General features: G+C 39.3%; 1 protein-coding gene across 9 annotated transcripts in view; it reads right to left on the minus strand.

Annotated features, from left to right (window-relative positions):
* SPIDR (scaffold protein involved in DNA repair) overlaps nt 1-18,757 on the minus strand; it is a 484,225-nt gene that overhangs the window by 49,752 nt on the left and 415,716 nt on the right. For 7 of the 9 annotated variants that reach the window (XM_076005324.1, XM_012790018.2, XM_076005325.1 and 4 more), the window contains one exon: nt 11,098-11,238. In XM_076005324.1, the coding sequence (XP_075861439.1) occupies nt 11,098-11,238 (141 nt within the window). The other 2 variants (XM_076005329.1, XM_076005330.1) reach the window with 2 other exon arrangements.

Consider the following 18,757-nt stretch of genomic DNA (forward strand, 5'->3'; position numbering starts at 1 on the left):
AAGATTATTCATTGGGGTGAATATCCAGTAGGTAAAGGGCAAAAGAGAGGTTATTACATTTTCTTTATAATTTATGTTAATTATTTGAATAGTAACAACCAACAAAAGCAGTAGCTATATTATTACCTCATCCACAGATAGTACTGAAAGTGCTAATTTGAGGCTTTTTACAAATATTGGCACAGGTTCTATGGCTTCATGACAACCCACCCTATTGTTAGTGGTTTTAGAGAAGGAAGTAAATTACCTTGCTTTTACTTTTTTTTTAACAGTAATGAAAATTATCTTTCTTAAAAACTCATATTTTCAGTAATAAATGTACAAAGTAATAAATGTACAATGTAAAAGCACGCTGAAAAAAAAAACCCAACTTAAAGTATGCAGTGTAATTATTTATTACAGATCTGATACTCCTCCTGGTTACTCAAGACAATTTTAGTAGAGTTAGCTTATTGCTGTTAAGAAAAACAATGGAAAACACCAAGAATCTAAATTAATATCAGCATTACTGACAAGAAATAATCAGATTTCTGTTTTGAAGGCCAGGAATTATAACCATAAAACAAATGGGAAATTTACAGAAATGAATTCCCCTAAAACTGGAGGTAATTAAATGTTAGCTATTATACCAAAAATTCAGGCTTTGGAATTGCTGTATCTGGCCTTAGGCCCAGGTCACATACATGGAGCCAAATTACTTAATCTCAGTGAGCTTCAGGGTCTTTATCCAAAAAAATAAATACCTTTACCTAACTTCCTAACTAGTTTGAGGGTTAAATGAAAAAAAAACAGAATGACTCAAACTTTCTTTTCTTTCCACTTTCAGTATCCCATGTTAACAGAGAGCTATCTCATTGGCAAATTATAAAGATTTAAGAGTATTACATCCAAAGTTAAAAATCTATGATTCTCTAAATTTGAGAATACAGCTAATAAAAGCTATTAGGTATTTGGATTTCGTACTTGAGATTAACAAAGGAACATTTCCATTCTGCTTCTGAATCAGATTGCTACCCTGTGATCCCATGATAACTATTGCCACGAGCTATTAACCTGAGAGAGAAACCACTACATCAAACATGTGAAATGTTTATACGTGCAATGAATCCCCGACAGTTGCTTTCAAACTAGTGTGCTGGACCCCTGAGGAGCCAGGTGGGGAGAAGTGGTGGCCCAACCCTTCCACCTCCCAGTTTCAAACAGAACAAACAGCTCCACAGGATTTGTTATAATGTTGGTTGAGCTTCCCCTTTAGATTTCTACTTAAAAAAAGAGTTTCAAAGTTTTAAAACTACTGACTTCCTACTGGTATGATTTTGTGTGTGTGTGTGGGGTGGGGGGGAAGGTTGGAGTGGTTGTAGGAGAAGAAGATATTTCTAAGAGAAGGAAAGAATGAAAAAGAAAAAGAAAGCCTGCTCATTTACCGAATTCTAGGCTCATTGTGCTGCAAGGTAAATTAACCGGTTAAATTACTAATCTGGAGGGATAAGTGGTATTTGTTTTTATGCTGTCTTATCAGCTAATCTTCTTTCTGGTTTCTTTTATCCCTGTTTTAACTAAATCTCTCTGTACTTTTAATTCCTCTGGCTTCATTATCTATTCTTTCCCCTTATTATCAGATAATTGACAAAGCCTAGCAATTTCCAACTAGATTTATTTTCTTCCTTGGAAAAAATGGAACACTTCCAAACTCCATCATTCTTTGAAAATTACTCTTGATTGTCTTTCTCTTCCCATTTTGTTTGCAAAAGCAAGGCAAAAAAGTCTTGCATCAATATTGGCTAGATTTCTACTTTTTCAGTTAATTAGAAAGGAGAAAAAGAAGTTGGAGGAAAAAGGAAAGAACCACTTCTTACATGGTGTTTTATACTGTATAAAACACTTTCATGTGCATGATCTCACTACATTCTCCTAGCGACTTTGGGAAGTAGATGTTACTTATCCTGACTGATAACTGAGTATGAGGTCAGTACCAAATATATAACCAGCAAATTTAAGAGCCAACATATGAATGGGAGATGTATGGGTTCTGAAGCCAGAGGGGAATCACAGCTGCCTCCCCTCAGGGACCAGGGATGTTCCTGGAAGTTTTCGTTTTCTTTTTTTTTAACCAGCAAGTCCCCTTGCATACACCTAGCCCACACAATCAAATAATTCAGAGATAACTTGGATTTACTGTGTCCCTTGGTTATTGTAGGAGTAGGTAGTGGAGGGAGGGAGAAAGACCAAAGCCACCTTTGAGACAAGTACTACTAAAAAAGTAATTTGTTTTTTACAGCCAAGAAATATTTTTGGAAGTTTGTTTTGGTTTAGACTTCATTACTTATTAGTGAGGTTTTTATTAAACAATAACTAACTGCCATGGAGAACACAAAGAAAAACAGCACTTAGCCCCAAACAGCAGCCTATTTTCAGTCAAAAGATATGGGCTGAGTGTCCCTAACCTGAAAATCTCAAACTTTTTAGGCCCTGAAATGAAACTCAAAGGAAACGTTCATTGGAGCATTTTGGATTTCAGATTTTCAGATTAGGAATGCTCAACCAGTAAGTATAATGAAAATATTTCAAAATCCAAAAATATCGTCAAATTCAAAACACTTCTCGTCCCAAGCATCTTAGATAAGGGATATGAAAGCTGTACTGGGAAAGTAAGTTTATAGGTGGGAGGGAAGCTCATTCTACCCTAAGTGCTCTCCCATGGGCCTCTCCCCAGAAACTCCATGAACCTGAGTCCCTGCCAAAGGCCTCCTCCTCCGCTGACCGAAACAGATGAGGGACGACCACCCACTCCAGCAAAAGTCTTATTAACCTGCTGCACTCCAAGTGGAAACGCCTTGAGGACCAGAATCATGATTTCATGTGTCCATGCTAAGCTGCTGTTTAATAAACGAATAAGTGAAGAGATAGTAACATATAAAAGACTGTAGTCACAGCAGAACTTCTTATCTAATGGACAACAATGTTGATTTATTTTTTTAAATAGTGGTAAGTCTAGTCTGAAAGTTTTAAATCCTTTTTACTTCAGTAGCTGAAGGGTACCTTTGGGCAGCAATATTGGCAATGGTTAATGCTTAGCCCGCACAGTTCAAATACTATCTTTCAGGTGATGTGTGGTTCTCATTCATGCTTCTTTCTGTGATCCTGTGGGTGTTCCAAGCATTGTTGTAGCCTGTCGTTCCCTTTGCATGCTTTAATCAATGTCTTGATTTTCACTCTCATTGATAGTGAAAGCAGATTTGAGAGAATAGATGTAAAATCCGTTTTCTTTTTTTTTTTTTAAATCAGTTTTCTTAAGAAGCTTTCATTGAAAGATAAAGGTGATGGCTGATTTAGAGGGGTGCCCACTTTAAGAAACAAATCCTTGTCCTTATTTTCCCCTAATAGCCTTAATAGCCAAGGTTAATAACTGGCATTTTCTTTTTGAGCCCCTATTCCCTATGTTTTGTCTTTCTGATGTATGTGGAATCACTCTGAGAAATTTTGTTTAAAAACTATTCTTCTCCAACTGGACTTGTGAAACATTTGTAGTCATTTTCAAAACTTAGTGTAAGCACTTTCTGAATAATCAGTTTATTTTTATTGTTTTAAATTGAGCTAAAATTCATATAACATAAAATTAGCCATTTGCAAGTGCACAATTCAGTACATTCATAATGCTATGCATACATCACCTCAATTTAGTTCAGAATATTTTTATTACTCCCAAAGGAGACCCCACCCCCACTACAGTCACTCCCATTATGCTTCCTGGAGCCCCTGGCCACCCCAGCCACGCTCCATCTCCATGGGCTCCTCATATAAGTGGAGGCACACGGCACGAGCCCTTTTGTTTTGGCTTCTTTCACTTGGCATCATGTGTTTGAGGTCCAACCATGTTGTAGCATGTTCCTTTCAGTCAGTTCACTTTGGAATTGATGAAAACATCTTTTGAGACCACTTCTTGTCTTTTTTTGAAAATATTTCCTTCCTTTATTTGGATTCTATTTCTGTGTTTGCAACAGGGTCATGTTTTGGGACAATGACCAGTTTGGCTTAATTATATCCCTTTGAATTTTATTACTGCTGTTAAATCTCATATTCTTCTGGCCTGGGCATATAAATGCCTTTTTTCCCCCTTAATAAAATCATCAAAGATTCATGACCATTGAGCTGCTGATGAAAATGAAGAAACTAAGGCTTGGATGTATGATATTGCTCAACATACTGTATTTCTGAACATTTCTTTCTTATTTTAATAAGAAAATAAGCCTTTGTAAATTAAAGATTGAACTTTTTAACTTTTCCTGATTATCTTCATTGTTCTTATGCAAAATATACAGTATCAAAACTATTTTAACCATATTAAGTTATTAAGTTGATAAAGACCTCTTTGTATTAGAATTAATGTGATTAAAGCAAAGCAATAAAACATGTAAGGGTGTAAATAAACAGTTGCAGTTTTAGAGAGTTATATATTCTGATCATGATTTGTATGACTTGGGACAAGGACCTTAGAGGTTCTAAATATCTTTCCTCTAAAATAAAAATACAAGTCATGATCTGTATTAGTCTTTCATTAGAATTACCAATAAAAATAATCGACAGTTTACAGTAACAAAAACACTCAAAAATAAAGTGATTAAGCAAATGATAATTGGGAAAATAGACTGCTTCTTCCGAAAATGTAGCTATTCCCAAGAAAATGTTTTGTAGAGCTTATTTTACCTTCCAAAATGCTCTATGTTAAAAAAGAAATCACAATCCAGGTGATTAAAACCCATTATTTTAGTATGAAACATTACAAAGAAATGCTTCAGTTACGTTTATTATACTTAATCAAAAATGTTAAATATCTGGCAAATAGATGGCAAGTTGTCAGGTTTATCTCTCAAAAAATGTTCACATAGCAGGTTCAATCTTTCCTTTAAGGAAAGGCATTCAAATGGAAAAAGCACATATAATATCTGTATAAGGTTTTAAAAAAAAAGCCCATCCTACTAACCCCCAAAAGGAAAGGAATAACCTCAAAGTCTAAAGCAGCTGAAAGATCATTTTATCCAGTCCAGCCCTTTTATTTTCAGACAAATCAGAGGCTACATCTATTGGCACTGGGAGCAGAGTCAGTCACACCCTGCGCTCCTTATTTCAAGTCTAAAGCCCTGTGCACCACACAGAGTGCCATGTGCTCCCAAATCAGGAATAAATGCTCAAGTCTAAGAAATAAGGTTGGGAGAACACAAGGCCTGCACGTTCACAATATTAACATAACAGCCAACAAAAGTCAATGCCCAACTATTGACGATCAGAAGAGGGGATACAACCTTGAAAACGGTTGCTCACGTGAACTTCTATTTACTCTTTTATTGTTGTTTATTCCTCCCAGTACAATTGTTAAATACAGGTCCAAAAGAACCCACTCTTAAGGGAAAATATCTTTTTATTAATTTTAAATCTTTTTTTAATTTTGACTTCAAATACTAGTGAAAGTAACATTTGGCAGAAACAAAAAAATAAAACCCATAGGGAAAATATAAAATGCACATCTAAACTGACAAAGGGCTTGAAATAATAGAATTCTTGTCTGTCAGGAGGTGCCTACTTCTCCCTTCAGAAACTTGTGTGAAATCACCAGGAACAATTTTATTTTTCAAAATTATGAAAGCTTACAAATGTCCCTTAAAGCAGGGTTTCCAAGCACAGCAATTAGCAAAGAGATTCTGGACCTCAAACCCCAAGGGAAGTGTGTGGCTTTTAAAAAGGCTGGCCTTTTTGAAGAGGGAAAATCAAAGGAAGGAAATTACTATTGAAGTTTCTTACCCAAGGAGAGCTCTTACCACTGCATATATCCTGCTAAAGGGGCAGCTGAAAGGGCTCTCCAATAAATAACCCCGCCCAGCAGAGCCGCGCTACACTTTCTAAGGATTCTCTCTACAGACACTCGTGCACTCGGGGGTCTCACCCAGCTGCTGAGAAAGTCATGGGCTCTTGGGAGACTGAATGTCCCAGCACCCTACCCAGTCACCCACCCTCTGTCTCAGGCCCTCCTCTGTAGGACTGGGTGGGTGCTGAGCCTCCCTCCCTCACTGACTTTTGTGTGGACTAAAAGGGACAAGAAAAGTGCAATGCACACACGCCTTTTTCCCTTTAAATAGTGATGAATGTTCATACTCTTGCCATCCTTGATAAAGTGCTTCACAACATGTGCTCATTTACTTCCCCTTAGACTTAGCGAGGAACTGAGTCGGCCTCCAGAGGCTCATGGCCAGTGTGGTTGTCACCTGCACTGAAAGAGGATTTGGGGACCAAACCGGTCTCTTTCAGCTAAAATTGGCTCCAATAATTATTCATGAAGTACAAAACTACACATTCAAATCTTGCTGAGAAAATTCTAAAATGAACCCAAGAAAACAACTACTTTCTATCCCACAAATATTACTATTGGCCTCTCATCCTCTCCTGCGCCAGGAATTCGGCCCCATACAGGAAACACAGTGGTGACCGAGAAGCAGCGCCTGCCCTCGGGGAGCCTCCCGACCGGCCAGCGTCCGAGACACGGGCTGGGCACGCCACGGAGGTGCCTTCCTGACTCCCTGCAGGCTGGGAACATACCAGGACCAGAGCATGCCAGTGACCAACACGAGGCCATCAGTAGGTCCATGAGTCAACAGGCCCATGACACGCAGTGCCTGGCAGCCCAGCACGCGGGGAGGCGGCGGAATGTGGGGGCCGAGGTGGTGCGAGGCAGGCACACGGTGCAGGCCAGCAGGGTGCATGCAGGCCAGCGGGGTGCAGGGGGGTGGGCCGGGGGGCAGGCCAGCAGCGGGGTGGGTGGCAGTCGGCCACTGCATTCTGTGATGCCTCTCAAGGTTTCTCATAGGAATGTTGATGTTCGTATTATTTACCGAAAAAAATGGGCACGTTCAAACTTATGCCTGCCACTGTGACCCCCACCAACACGAAAATATCCCTCTCTCGAGACCCAGGTCAGCAGGCACCTCACGGTCCCAGGCACAGGGGACGCAGCAAGCCTCTCTAGTCCACCCGGTGGCGGAGGGAGAGCGGCCCGGGGGCACCTGCGCAGGAGAAGGGAGAGAGGCCCGGGGGCACCTGCGCAGGAGAAGGGAGAGAGGCCCGGGGGCACCTGCGCAGGAGAAGGGAGAGAGGCCCGGGGGCACCTGCGCAGGAGAAGGGAGAGAGGCCCGGGGGCACCTGCGCAGGAGAAGGGAGAGAGGCCGGGGGCACCTGCGCAGGAGAAGGGAGAGAGGCCCGGGGGCACCTGCGCAGGAGAAGGGAGAGCGGCCCGGGGGCACCTGCGCAGGAGAAGGGAGAGAGGCCGGGGGCACCTGCGCAGGAGAAGGGAGAGAGGCCCGGGGGCACCTGCGCAGGAGAAGGGAGAGCGGCCCGGGGGCACCTGCGCAGGAGAAGGGAGAGCGGCCCGGGGGCACCTGCGCAGGAGAAGGGAGAGAGGCCCGAGGGCACCCGCGCAGAAGAAGGGAGAGTGGCCCGGGGGCACCTGCGCAGGAGGAGGGAGAGTGGCCTGGGGGCACCTGCGCAGGAGGAGGGAGAGTGGCCTGGGGGCACCTGCGCAGGAGGAGGGAGAGTGGCCTGGGGGCACCTGCGCAGGAGACCGGAGCCCGCTGAGGCCGCCCAGCGGAGGTCGGCCTGCAAGTGGGAGCAGGTGCAACAGCCTACCAGGGCAGTGCGCTGGGATCAGGCTGGGGCTTCCAAGGGACTTTCGTGCCCTGACAGGGGGTTTGGATAGTTTTTGAGCATGTTGACTAAGCTTGGCTTCCGGTGTAAGATTTATCAGCACTTAATCTGCTACTATAGAAACGAAAGGGGGTATTTACACAATTTACTAATTGGCTTATTCTCTGAAATGCACCTGAGACTCCCGCCCCACTCACTGAAGCTAAGCCAGGTCCCTTGGGTCCTCACTGGAGGGGAGCGGGCGGTGAGACTGCTGTGTGCCCTCCCATTCTGGCCTCAGCTCCAGGCCTGTCTCGGTCTCTCCAGAGTTCCTAAATCTTCCAGCGCGCCCCCTCCAAAGTGGCTGCTCCAGATCAGCTCTCTGTGTGGGTGCTGGCCAGGTGTTGCCTGCATCACCAGCATCTTTCCGGGGTTCCTCCTGGCTCCCCAGAGGAAGTGGGCTGTCTTGTTCTCTTCTGCCTCAGCTCCTAAGAGAGTACATAACCAGTTCTCTGTTCTTCCCTCAACTGTGGTAGAAGTTTCCAACCTAGTAGCCCTGCCCCCAATCTCTCCTTCTATTTCCCATCTATTATGGGTACAATGGGCCTTTTTATGACCTCTTCCTTCCTTCACTCCAAAATTCATGACCTTAATTTCTCTGGGATCAATGCAAAATCCCTAATAATAGGATTTAGGTTTTATCTAACTGACTTTATATCTTAGTATATCCTGGATTGGGATAAATCCCCCAAATCTAGAATAGTTCAATGCCACAGCAAGTAGCCAGGGGCACAGCACAAAGAGGTACTAAATAATATTTACTGAATAAATGCGTGGACTATCTTTTCAATAAACCCTCTCACTTCCCCTTTTGCATATACCTGTCCTAACTCTACTTTTATGTCTTCACAGATAGCATCTTACCAATTTGAATAGACTTTTCTTTCTGGCAGATAAAGATGTTTAAAGCATTGTTCTCACTTCTTTCATGAAATCTTCTGAGATCAGTCAGTTATAAGACCTAACCACTCCAGTCATCAACTGCTCTAGTACTTTCCCTGTCCTGTTTTTGGTTCCAAGGAATGCAATTCAAAAACCATGTCGGTTGCTTCCTTTCTCAACACTCAGAGCTCTCTATACACATTTAGTGCGACAAAATGCCTTTCAAAAATATCTTCTCCAAGCGCATTGGTGGTGTGGTGGCGAGCATAGCTGCCTCCCAAAAGTGTCTTCTCCAGTGCATGGCTCTAGAAGGGCCTTTCAAGAAGTCTACATAAGATGACACTTATCTTATGGTGCTAAAAGGCTTTATCTAAAAGGCTTCATGACTTAGCCCAAACATACAACTATATTTCAAGGGAGAAAAAGTTATTTTCTGTATTAGATATTAAAATTATAAAATTAATAATTTTAGCAGAGTTTTGGAAAGTAAGCATACTTTGTTAAGGTTTATTTAAAGTGTATTTTGTTAAAGTTTTGAGATTTGCTATGAAACACGATAATCTGGGGGAGGTAAAAGAGAGATACTGTTGTGTTTACTGGGCTGTGGGTGGGATGACTGACAATGGGTGATATAACTAATAGGCAATTATAACATCCAGCATTCTACAACTATTTAATAATTTGTTTTGAAGAAATATAGCTTCCAAAAGAACATAAAGACAATCTAAATATTTATTTGGATGGCTTCATGCCAAAATAATGTTAAATATATAAAGTAAAATTAATCCCAACCTAAAAAAGCATCATGGAACTTTAACATGAAATTTTTGGAATACTTGGTGCATTTCCCACGGAAACGTTGCAGATGACAGTTAGGCTTCCACTGTGCCCCACGTAAAAGCTGTGTTGAATATCAGGGACACGTATGGCTGTGAAGCATAATGATGAAAGAGCAGGAATTTCATAGAGCCCAAGACACCACGGCCCCAGGCGTGGCTGTATTCTTCATCAGCAGTATTTCCACAAAAAGGTATGTCCTGCAGTCTCTGCCTGGAGCACAGCAGGACTCCTGACAGCCAGAGCATCCTGGGCAGGAGCCTATGATGTTCATGGTGGGCTCAGGTGGGCAGTTATGCGTGGAGTCTGAGTGAAAGAACACCTCCACAGCAGGGATATCATCTTACCATAACTACTCTCAGTCTTCAGATGCTTGTGAATCTCAACTGCCCACATGAACATTGTAATGAGGACAAAAATAGATTCAGACTTAATGAGGATAAGGTTCATGTGACCCACTCAAGGTTTCCTTTTATCTAGACATGTCTTCCAAATATCTGGGAAAATCCCACCCCCACTCCCAAATCTATAATGCAACTATATTATAATACAAATGCCTTTTTACAAACAAAAGGAAGCATTTGTTGTAAGACACATCTATATGGATCAATAAAATGTTCCTGTATCTACTTAGTGCTTACAAGGCAAATATCTATGTCATATATGTCTTCCAGGAAAACAAGCTCTTGGGCAGAGCTGTTACTCACCAATACTGTGCCACAGAAAAGACAAACAAGACCGGAGTCTAGGCCCAAGGGAGAGCTGACTGCCTGGTGAGGTCATTCAGGAGAAATACTTGGCAAATGTTCACTATTTAGAATGGCCATGGCTAGAATGGTAATTAAGCAAACCACTGGAGGATGCTATCAATAAATGCATAAAAATCAGAATATCATATCTTCATAATGGTTTTTTTTCTCCCTCAGATACTCTTATAAGCTCAGATGTTACTATTATTAGACAAAACATCAACATCAAGAGAGCTAAAATAACACACTATTTGAAGAAGGAGATGTTACAATAAGATTGAGAAAACTCCCAATTTACTGTTTATACTAATTCACTGTATGACTGGATAGTTCCATTAAAAACGTTCTTTTCCCTAATTTATAGATTAAAATGATTACTGCAGATGTAACAGACACAGTTTGGGCCATATCTTTGTACCATTCCACCTTTGCCTGTCTAAAACAACATCTGAAGGTGGGATTGCATGACACTTGACAGAGAACAAAGCTTGCTTACTACAGAAAGCACAAAGATGTGGCAACTTAAGAGTTTTGTTTAAAACTCTAAAATGCCTTTTTACTAAATTAGATTTTCATTTACATTAAACTGTCATGCAAAAATGATTTATTATTATACTTAAGAAAACAGAAGATAAATCTTTAGAATTTAAACATATATATACATTTTTTCTCTTCTTATTTTTAATGAAATTATGATTCACTGAACATGCACAATTCTTTTTGTTATCTATTATAATTTTTCCCCTAGAGGTACTTTATGGGCCTCATTCAACCTCTGGCCTTGTTTCACAGCCAAACTCCAGGATCCTGGTTTATTGTCTTTACAAATAAAATTAGAGATGAAAGACTAATGAAAGAACCAGCCATTGCAGTAAACTGGAGCCATTCTCTATGCTCTCACCTTCCTCTGGTGGCCTTCTGTAGCACCTTCATGCCCACCAGGCTGCAGGATTTCCCTTCCAATTGTCTTCCCTTCAAGATGGCGGCCTCCAAGTGCACTTCACCAAACATTCCACAGGCGTCTTGCACCAGAAGACAGATTCTGTAAAACAGTACTCATGTTTGTTCATTTTGTTTGTTTGTTTTTTTGTAGAAATGGGGTCTTGCTATGTTGCTAACGCTGGCCTAGAACTCCCAGGCTCAAGCGATCCTTCTAGCTCAGCCTCCCAAAGTGCTAGAATTACAGCTGTGAGCTACCATGCCCAGCCCACACTTGCTCTTGTAGGAGGCAGTATGGATTGATAAAGAAGGCAGGATTTCTCTCTCTTTTACTACAAATCCACCATAATCATCTTCCTACATAGATGAGTCAGGGTAATGAAGTTGGATTCAAGCACACATCATTTGGATATGTACATGCAGGTGTTTTTGGATTACTATCCACAAAACACAGGAGATAGAATTCTCTTTTGGCAGGAAACTAAACCCTAAGCCAAATGTGGCTAAAAAACATACAAAGATGACCAGCCTCTTAAACCAAATATACTACCATTGCCCAGAAACAGGATGTCCTCTTTCCCCATTTTTATCCTGTTTCCCAAGAGAGGAAACATTTATATTTTGTGTGGATGCTCAATACTGAGGAAAGCTTCAGAGTAACACTATGGTAAGAACAACAGCAAGGGGCTTTCTCTGAGAAGGTACATATTTACAGATAAGCATACAGCAGGATAAAGTCAGTGTCCTAGCTTGGAGCAACACAGACGTGATGGATATCCAGTGACATGATGGGATTCCCCCTGATTTTTAAGTTCATAGGGCAGTATTCATGAAAGTTTATTTATGACTGCATTTCCAATCTTTTCACTTCATAATTCAGGTAAATGAAGTCTTATTTACCACAAAATGACATATTCTCAGAAAACATTTCATGGAGCCTGTTAGTAAATAATATCACAAAATAGACTGTGGGACATAAAATTATTTTAAAGATAAGAATATAAAGAAAAGTATGTGTTGAAAAAGAAGAGATGACAAACAATGAACAAAGAAAAGCCAGTAATCAATCTGAAGCCAGGAGCCTTAAGCACTGCCTTGGCAAAAGGGACAGAGCTCTAGACTCCGTGATGAAGACTGGCGGGTTTTGCAAGAGAAGCAAAGGTGTGTCGTGTCTGAAAGAAAGTATTTTTAATTGGATTGCCTACTTTGCCATGGAGTAAGATCAAACAAAAATGTGCTCAAATAAAAACCATCAAACACAAGGAAATAAACTAGAGAGTCTAAAGAAATAACAATAGACCTGCTGAGGACTTGAGATATTAGAATTAAGAGATATGAAATACAGAATAAATATTTTAAAGAGGCAAAGCCCCCAAAATACAAATAGGAGAAACTATACAAAGAAACTATACAAAGTGACTTGGCAGATTTGAAGAAGAATGAAATATAGTTTTCAAAAAGGAAAGACACAATTTATTGAAATAAAAAAATCATTGAATAGGTGAAACAAATTGCTATATACGTCTGAAGACTGTGCTTATGGAATCTGGGTTATAAACCTGAATAAATTATACAGAATGTAGCTTGAGAGCAGACAGAGGAAAATATGCCAGAACTGTGCAGAAATACAGAGGAGAGAATGAGAAGGTCTAACAGGAATTCCAGAAGACCAAGACAAAGGAACAAGAGTCATAATGTACAGATAGAGTGACTGAGAATTTTTCACAGCTGAGCCAAGATACAGGAAGAAAAACAAGTAGCAAGCAGAACTAAATAGAAATCCATTTGAATATGCACACTGTAATGAAACTACAGAATACCAAAGATGAGGAGATTTTAAAAGCAAGAAGTGGCCGGGCGTGGTGGCTCACGCCTATAATCCTAGCACTCTGGGAGGCCGAGGCGGGAGGATTGCTCTAGGTCAGGAGTTCGAAACCAGCCTGAGCAAGAGCAAGACCCCGTCTCTACTATAAATAGAAAGAAATTAATTGGCCAACTAATATATATATAGATAAAATTAGCCGGGCATGGTGGTGCATGCCTGTAGTCCCAGCTACTCGGGAGGCTGAGGCAGAAGGATTGCTTGAGCCCAGGAGTTTGAGGTTGCTGTGAGCTAGGCTGACGCCATGGCACTCATTCTAGCCTGTGCAACAAAGTGAGACTCTGTCTCAAAAAAAAAAAAAAAAAAAAAAAAAAAAATAAAAGCAAGAAGTACACAATGAGAAGATTTTAAAGGACAAAACATCTGCATAGAAATACAAATGTGATTTATATCAACCTTATCAAGAGCAATGAATGCAGCCAGAAGACAGTGGGATATTTTCAGAATTCAGAAAGCTATCTCAGAACTGTGTACCAACAAAACTATCTCTCAAGAAGAATGATAAAATACAGACATTTTTAAACAAAGAAAAACTAGGAGCATTTTCCACTTATAGAGCCTGAAGAATTTACTAAGATTTACTAACTTACTAAAATAATTTCTAAATTACGTACTTTAGGAAGAAGAAAATTATCCTGATATAAAATTTGAGCCACATGAAGGACTAGTGAGCAAAAATATAAACAAATCAAACATGGTAGAATAAAATAACAATGTAACCAAAATTGCACTGAACTCCATAAATTTATACCAATAAAAAAAGGGAATCACAGTGGAAAAGAGACAACACTTTGAACTAGATGATAATAAAAATGCCACATGTCAAAACTTACGGATTACAATGATACATTAGGGAATTTATAGCTTTAAATATAACAAACATAATGACTTTTCCTATATACATTTTAAAATTAGTTTTAATACACTTACCACAAAATCTACACAAAACCTCAATAAATTACCAAAATCTTCTCTGAGGATGCTGAGCCTCACAGGCACTGTACCCTGCAGACTCTCCTAGGGCCTTCTGCTGTCTCCAGTCTGAATGGGTTGGCATCTATACCTGGGTCACAGCACTCATTCTGGGATCTATTGTCACAAAATCTGGGGGTTCCCCTTTGCTGCTCTACTATGTTGGATTTCCTATACCCCATATCTTTCTTTCTTAAGTGACTTAAATTTAGAATCTCATATCTAGCTTCCTGAGAAGGAGAGAGTGGAAGATAAAATTTTTTAAACTGTTCATGATCTGTCCTCAAACTTTACAGGAAGTTCAGCTGGATATAGATTTCTAGACTGGAACTAGTTTTTCCACTCAAAGTCCAATCATGTTATGTTTCTCTCCCTTATCTTTGAGAGCTGAGATCTGTTTTAGTGTCCAGTATGCTATCTAAGAGTAGGAATCAAAGTATACATTTTCATGTTGAATTCATAATGTCTTTTTTTGTCTGTAGGTCATTTAAAGGCCTCTTCACCCCCTAACTACCTCCTCCCCTGACTTGCCTCTCCGTTCCATGCCTAAATAGGGAGGTCCAGGCAGAACCTTGGGGACCAGGCTTCATTTCCTGGGAGGAGGCCCCAGGCTCTCCACTACAAGGACAGAGACAAAGTGGCCCCTGACCTGCTGCCCACGGTTCTGTTAAGGGCTGCTCACCTCAACTAATACGCTTCTTAACACAAACAAAAAGCAAGACAAACACAAAAATTCCCATGGATCCAAACATAAAATTTCTCTTTTTGATTGTTTATGTTGAAAAGGGAGAGGTGGGAACTGGCTAGCATCTTCACCTTTACGTTTGCTCTGACATTTGCCCTCTTCTCAAATAACCAAGGAGCGTGCTCTCGTCTACTCTTTCGCTCTAGAGACAAGCTGTCCCCATTCCCTTCTCTGTGTATTTATGCGTGGCCACCCACGCTCCCCCACCCTGTCCTGCTCTTGCAGCCGCGGCTCACTGGCAGGCTGGCGCAGGCCCAAGGTGCAGTCATCATTCCCACTTGTTCAACCGGATTGAAACCATGGCATTCCACAGACAGCCCAAACCAGAGTTAGCTTATCAGCAGCCCAGACAGATTCCAGCCACCTGTCAATGCTTCCTGCTCAGTGAAACACTATCTCCTACAATCAGTGCCAGTGTGACAGGTCTGAGCAGAAAAGGGCCCCATGATCAACTTGTTTTTCCTGAACCACCAGATATTTACCATAAATTATATTATATCCAATGGAACACAGCAGCTTCCCAGGGAGGAAGCATCATGTTAGTAACTCTGGATCTTACAAAAGTTACCTGCCTATATGAGCTTGAATTTACTCATTTTAACACAGGAGTAAGAGACCCTACCTTAGAGGGCTGTTGTGAGCATTAAAGGATTCACATTATATAGGGTTTGGCACAGTGTCTAGTAGATACATCTTTCCTTGGTGGAGTATTTTGGTCAATTTTTATAATAAAATTTTATAATTTTCTCTATACAGTTCATGTACATGTTTTGTTAGATCTATGCCTAGATTGCCTATGGTTTTATGTGCTATTTTAAATGGTATTTTTGTTTGTTGTTGTGTGTTGGTTTATAGTACGATTGACATGTATACTGAACTTTTATAATCTATCAATCATTAAATTTTATTTTTCATAATCCTTTTTGCGTAGTTTTATGTAATCATTTCATAATTCCAATTTTGCTTCTTCCTTTTCAATCTTTATGCTTTTCAATTATTTTCTATTCTGATAGCCTTTTAGGACCTTCAGGACGGTGCTAGAGAGAAGCCAGTGGCTTTGGGCATCATTAACTTGCTCTTGATTTTGAAGGAAATGTCTTCAATGTTTACAGTGAAGAATGTTTACTATAGTTTGTTTTTGGTAGATATCCTTCACCCAGTTAGGGATTCCTAGTTTGCTGAGAAATTATTTATCATGCATGGTACTGGGTCTCATCAAATGCGTTTTCTGTATTAGTTGAAATGATTATATTTCTCTCCCTTTAACCGTATTAATGTGGTAAATGACAATTCTCAATTCTTTTCAAATGTTAAAGTAATTTTTCACTCCTGATATATATAAAGTCAAGATACTACTTGCTATGTTTTATTTATGAATTTTCTATTTATATTCATGAGTGACATTGACCTTTCTCATATTACATTTGGTATTGAGATCATTTATGTCAGCTTCATAGAATGAACTGATGAAGATTACTTTTTTCTTTGAAAAATTTAAAATACAAATTTCAAATATAAGACCTGAATGATTTGTGTTTTGACAATTTAGAAGAATTTGGCAATAAAATCACTTGGTTTTAGTGCTTTTTCTTTCTGAAAAGAATTTAAACTCAGTATCTCTAATGATAATTGGACTTTTTGGACTTTCTAATTTTTTCTTGAGACAATTTGGTAACATTTTTCTAGGCATTTTTCCATTTTGTCTAAGTCTTCAAACTTATTGACATAAAGATGCTATAGTATTCTCTTACTATGTTTCTTTTCTTCAAGTCTTATTAATTTGACTAAAAAATATAGAACACTTCACAAATTTTAGTCTACTGCCAATATGAGCACATCTTACTATGTCTCTAATCCCTATTTTTCCTTTATTTATCTTCTCTTTTCTTTATCAATTTTCCCATAGGATTGTTATTAATCATTTCAAAGAACCAACTCTTGGCTTTGTTTATTCACTGTTTATGTCATTAATTTTTTATTTATTTATTTTTATTTCGGCATATTATGGGGGTACAGATTTTAAGGTTTCAATAAATGCCCTTCCCCCCCCAAGTCTGAGTTTCCAGCATATGTCATTAATTTTTATTTTTATAATCTTTTCCTTTCCATTTTCTTTGGATTTATTCTATCGTTCTTTTCCTATTTCTTATGTTGGAGGCTTAGCTCATTAATTTTGAAAAGCTTTTCTTCTTTTTAAAATATGAACTATTTAGACTAAAATTTATTCTAAATATCAAATTGATATCACATATTTTTTTTTTTTTTTTATTGAGAGAGTCTCTGTTGCCTGGGCTAGAGTGCAGTGGCATCAGCCTAGCTCACAGCAACCTCAAACTCCTGGGCTCAAGTGATCCTCTTGCCTCAGCCTCCCATGTAGGGCTGGGACTACAGGCGCAAGCCACCATGCCCGGTTAATTTTTTCTATTTTTGGTAGCGACAGGGTCTCGCTCTTGTTCAGGCTGGTCTTGAACTCCTGACCTCAAGCGATGCTCCTGTCTTAGCCTTCCAGAGTGCTAGGATTACAGGCGTGAGCCACCTCACCCTGCCTCACGTACATTTTGATATTTAGTATTTTTATTATTTACCAGTTGTAGGTATTTTTAAATTTCCATTATTTCTTCTTTGAGCCAAGAATTATTTGGAAATGTTCCAAAAATTTTTTGCATAAGGATCTAAAACATAAATATGTATGTGTGTGTGTGTGTGTGTGTATATATATATATATATATATATATATATATATATTTTTTTTTAAGCCTGGATAAGGAAAATGTAAAATAATTTTTTTTTATAGGCAGGATCTTGTTCTGTCACCGAGGCTGAAGTGTGATCATAGCTCTCTGCAGCCTGAAACACCTGTGCTCAAGCGATCCTCTTGCATCAGTCTCCCGAGCAGCTGGGACTACGAGCAGCTGGGACTAGAGGTGTGCACCACCATGACTGGCTAATTTTTTTTCTTTTTTCTTTTTCAAATCTTCTGTATCTTTACTAATTTTTTTGGTCTGCTTTATTGTTCAGTTGTTGCATTAGTTACATATTGCTACATAACAAGTTACTGTACAAATTAAATGCTTAAAATAACATTAATTTTTTCAGTGTATGTGGGTTAGAGATTCATCATATTGATAGTGGTCAGTGAATGCCAGACACTGTTCTATTTGCATTGTCTCATCCTCAAAAGGCCCTTAAGAGCTAGGTTATAATTATCCTTATTAGCACATAGAAGACTGAAGATCAGAAAGCTTTATCATATTGCCCAACACCATACAATATTAAATAATAAACTCTAAAAATTAAATGAAATGAATACATAGCATATTTGACATAAGTATCTCTTTAAGTTTACAAAAGTGGGGAATTACTGCCTTATTTCTGAAGCTAAACCTCCATCAGAGTTCAAGTGTTAAACTCCATAAGAGTAGTCAACATTTTGACTAAGAGGTGCCTGGGTGTGGATCTCTTTAAATTTATCCCTCTTGGAGTTCACTGAGCTTCTTAGATGTGTAAAGTTTTTCATCAAATTTGAGAAGTTTTCATCTATTAGTTCTTCAAATATTTTTTCTGCACCATCCTCTCTCTTTCTGATACTCCCATCACACATATGTTAGTGCATTTAATTGTGTCCCACGTTTCTATGAGGTTCTGTTTCATTTTCATTTTCTTCATTCTTTTTTCCTCTCTTGATTTCAGATTACATAATCTTGATTACCCTAAATTCTAAATTCAACTTCACAAATTCTTTCTTCTTCCATCTCGAATCTACTATTAAGCTCCTCTAGTGAACTTTTCATCTTGGTTATTATCCTGTTCAACACCAGAATTTTCATTTGTTCTTTTTTATAGTTTGTATCTTTTTATTGACACACTCTATTTTTTAGACATTGGCGTCATACTGTCTTTTAATTCTTTAGACCTGGTTTATGTTAGTTCTTTGAACTTATTTATAATGGCTGCTAAGTCTAATATCTGGGCCTCTCTAAAAGCAGTTTCTATACCATGCCTTTTTCCCCCTGTGTATGGATC

This window comes from Microcebus murinus, chromosome 7, assembly GCF_040939455.1.
Source record: "Microcebus murinus isolate Inina chromosome 7, M.murinus_Inina_mat1.0, whole genome shotgun sequence".
Classification (NCBI taxonomy): Eukaryota; Metazoa; Chordata; class Mammalia; order Primates; family Cheirogaleidae; genus Microcebus; species Microcebus murinus.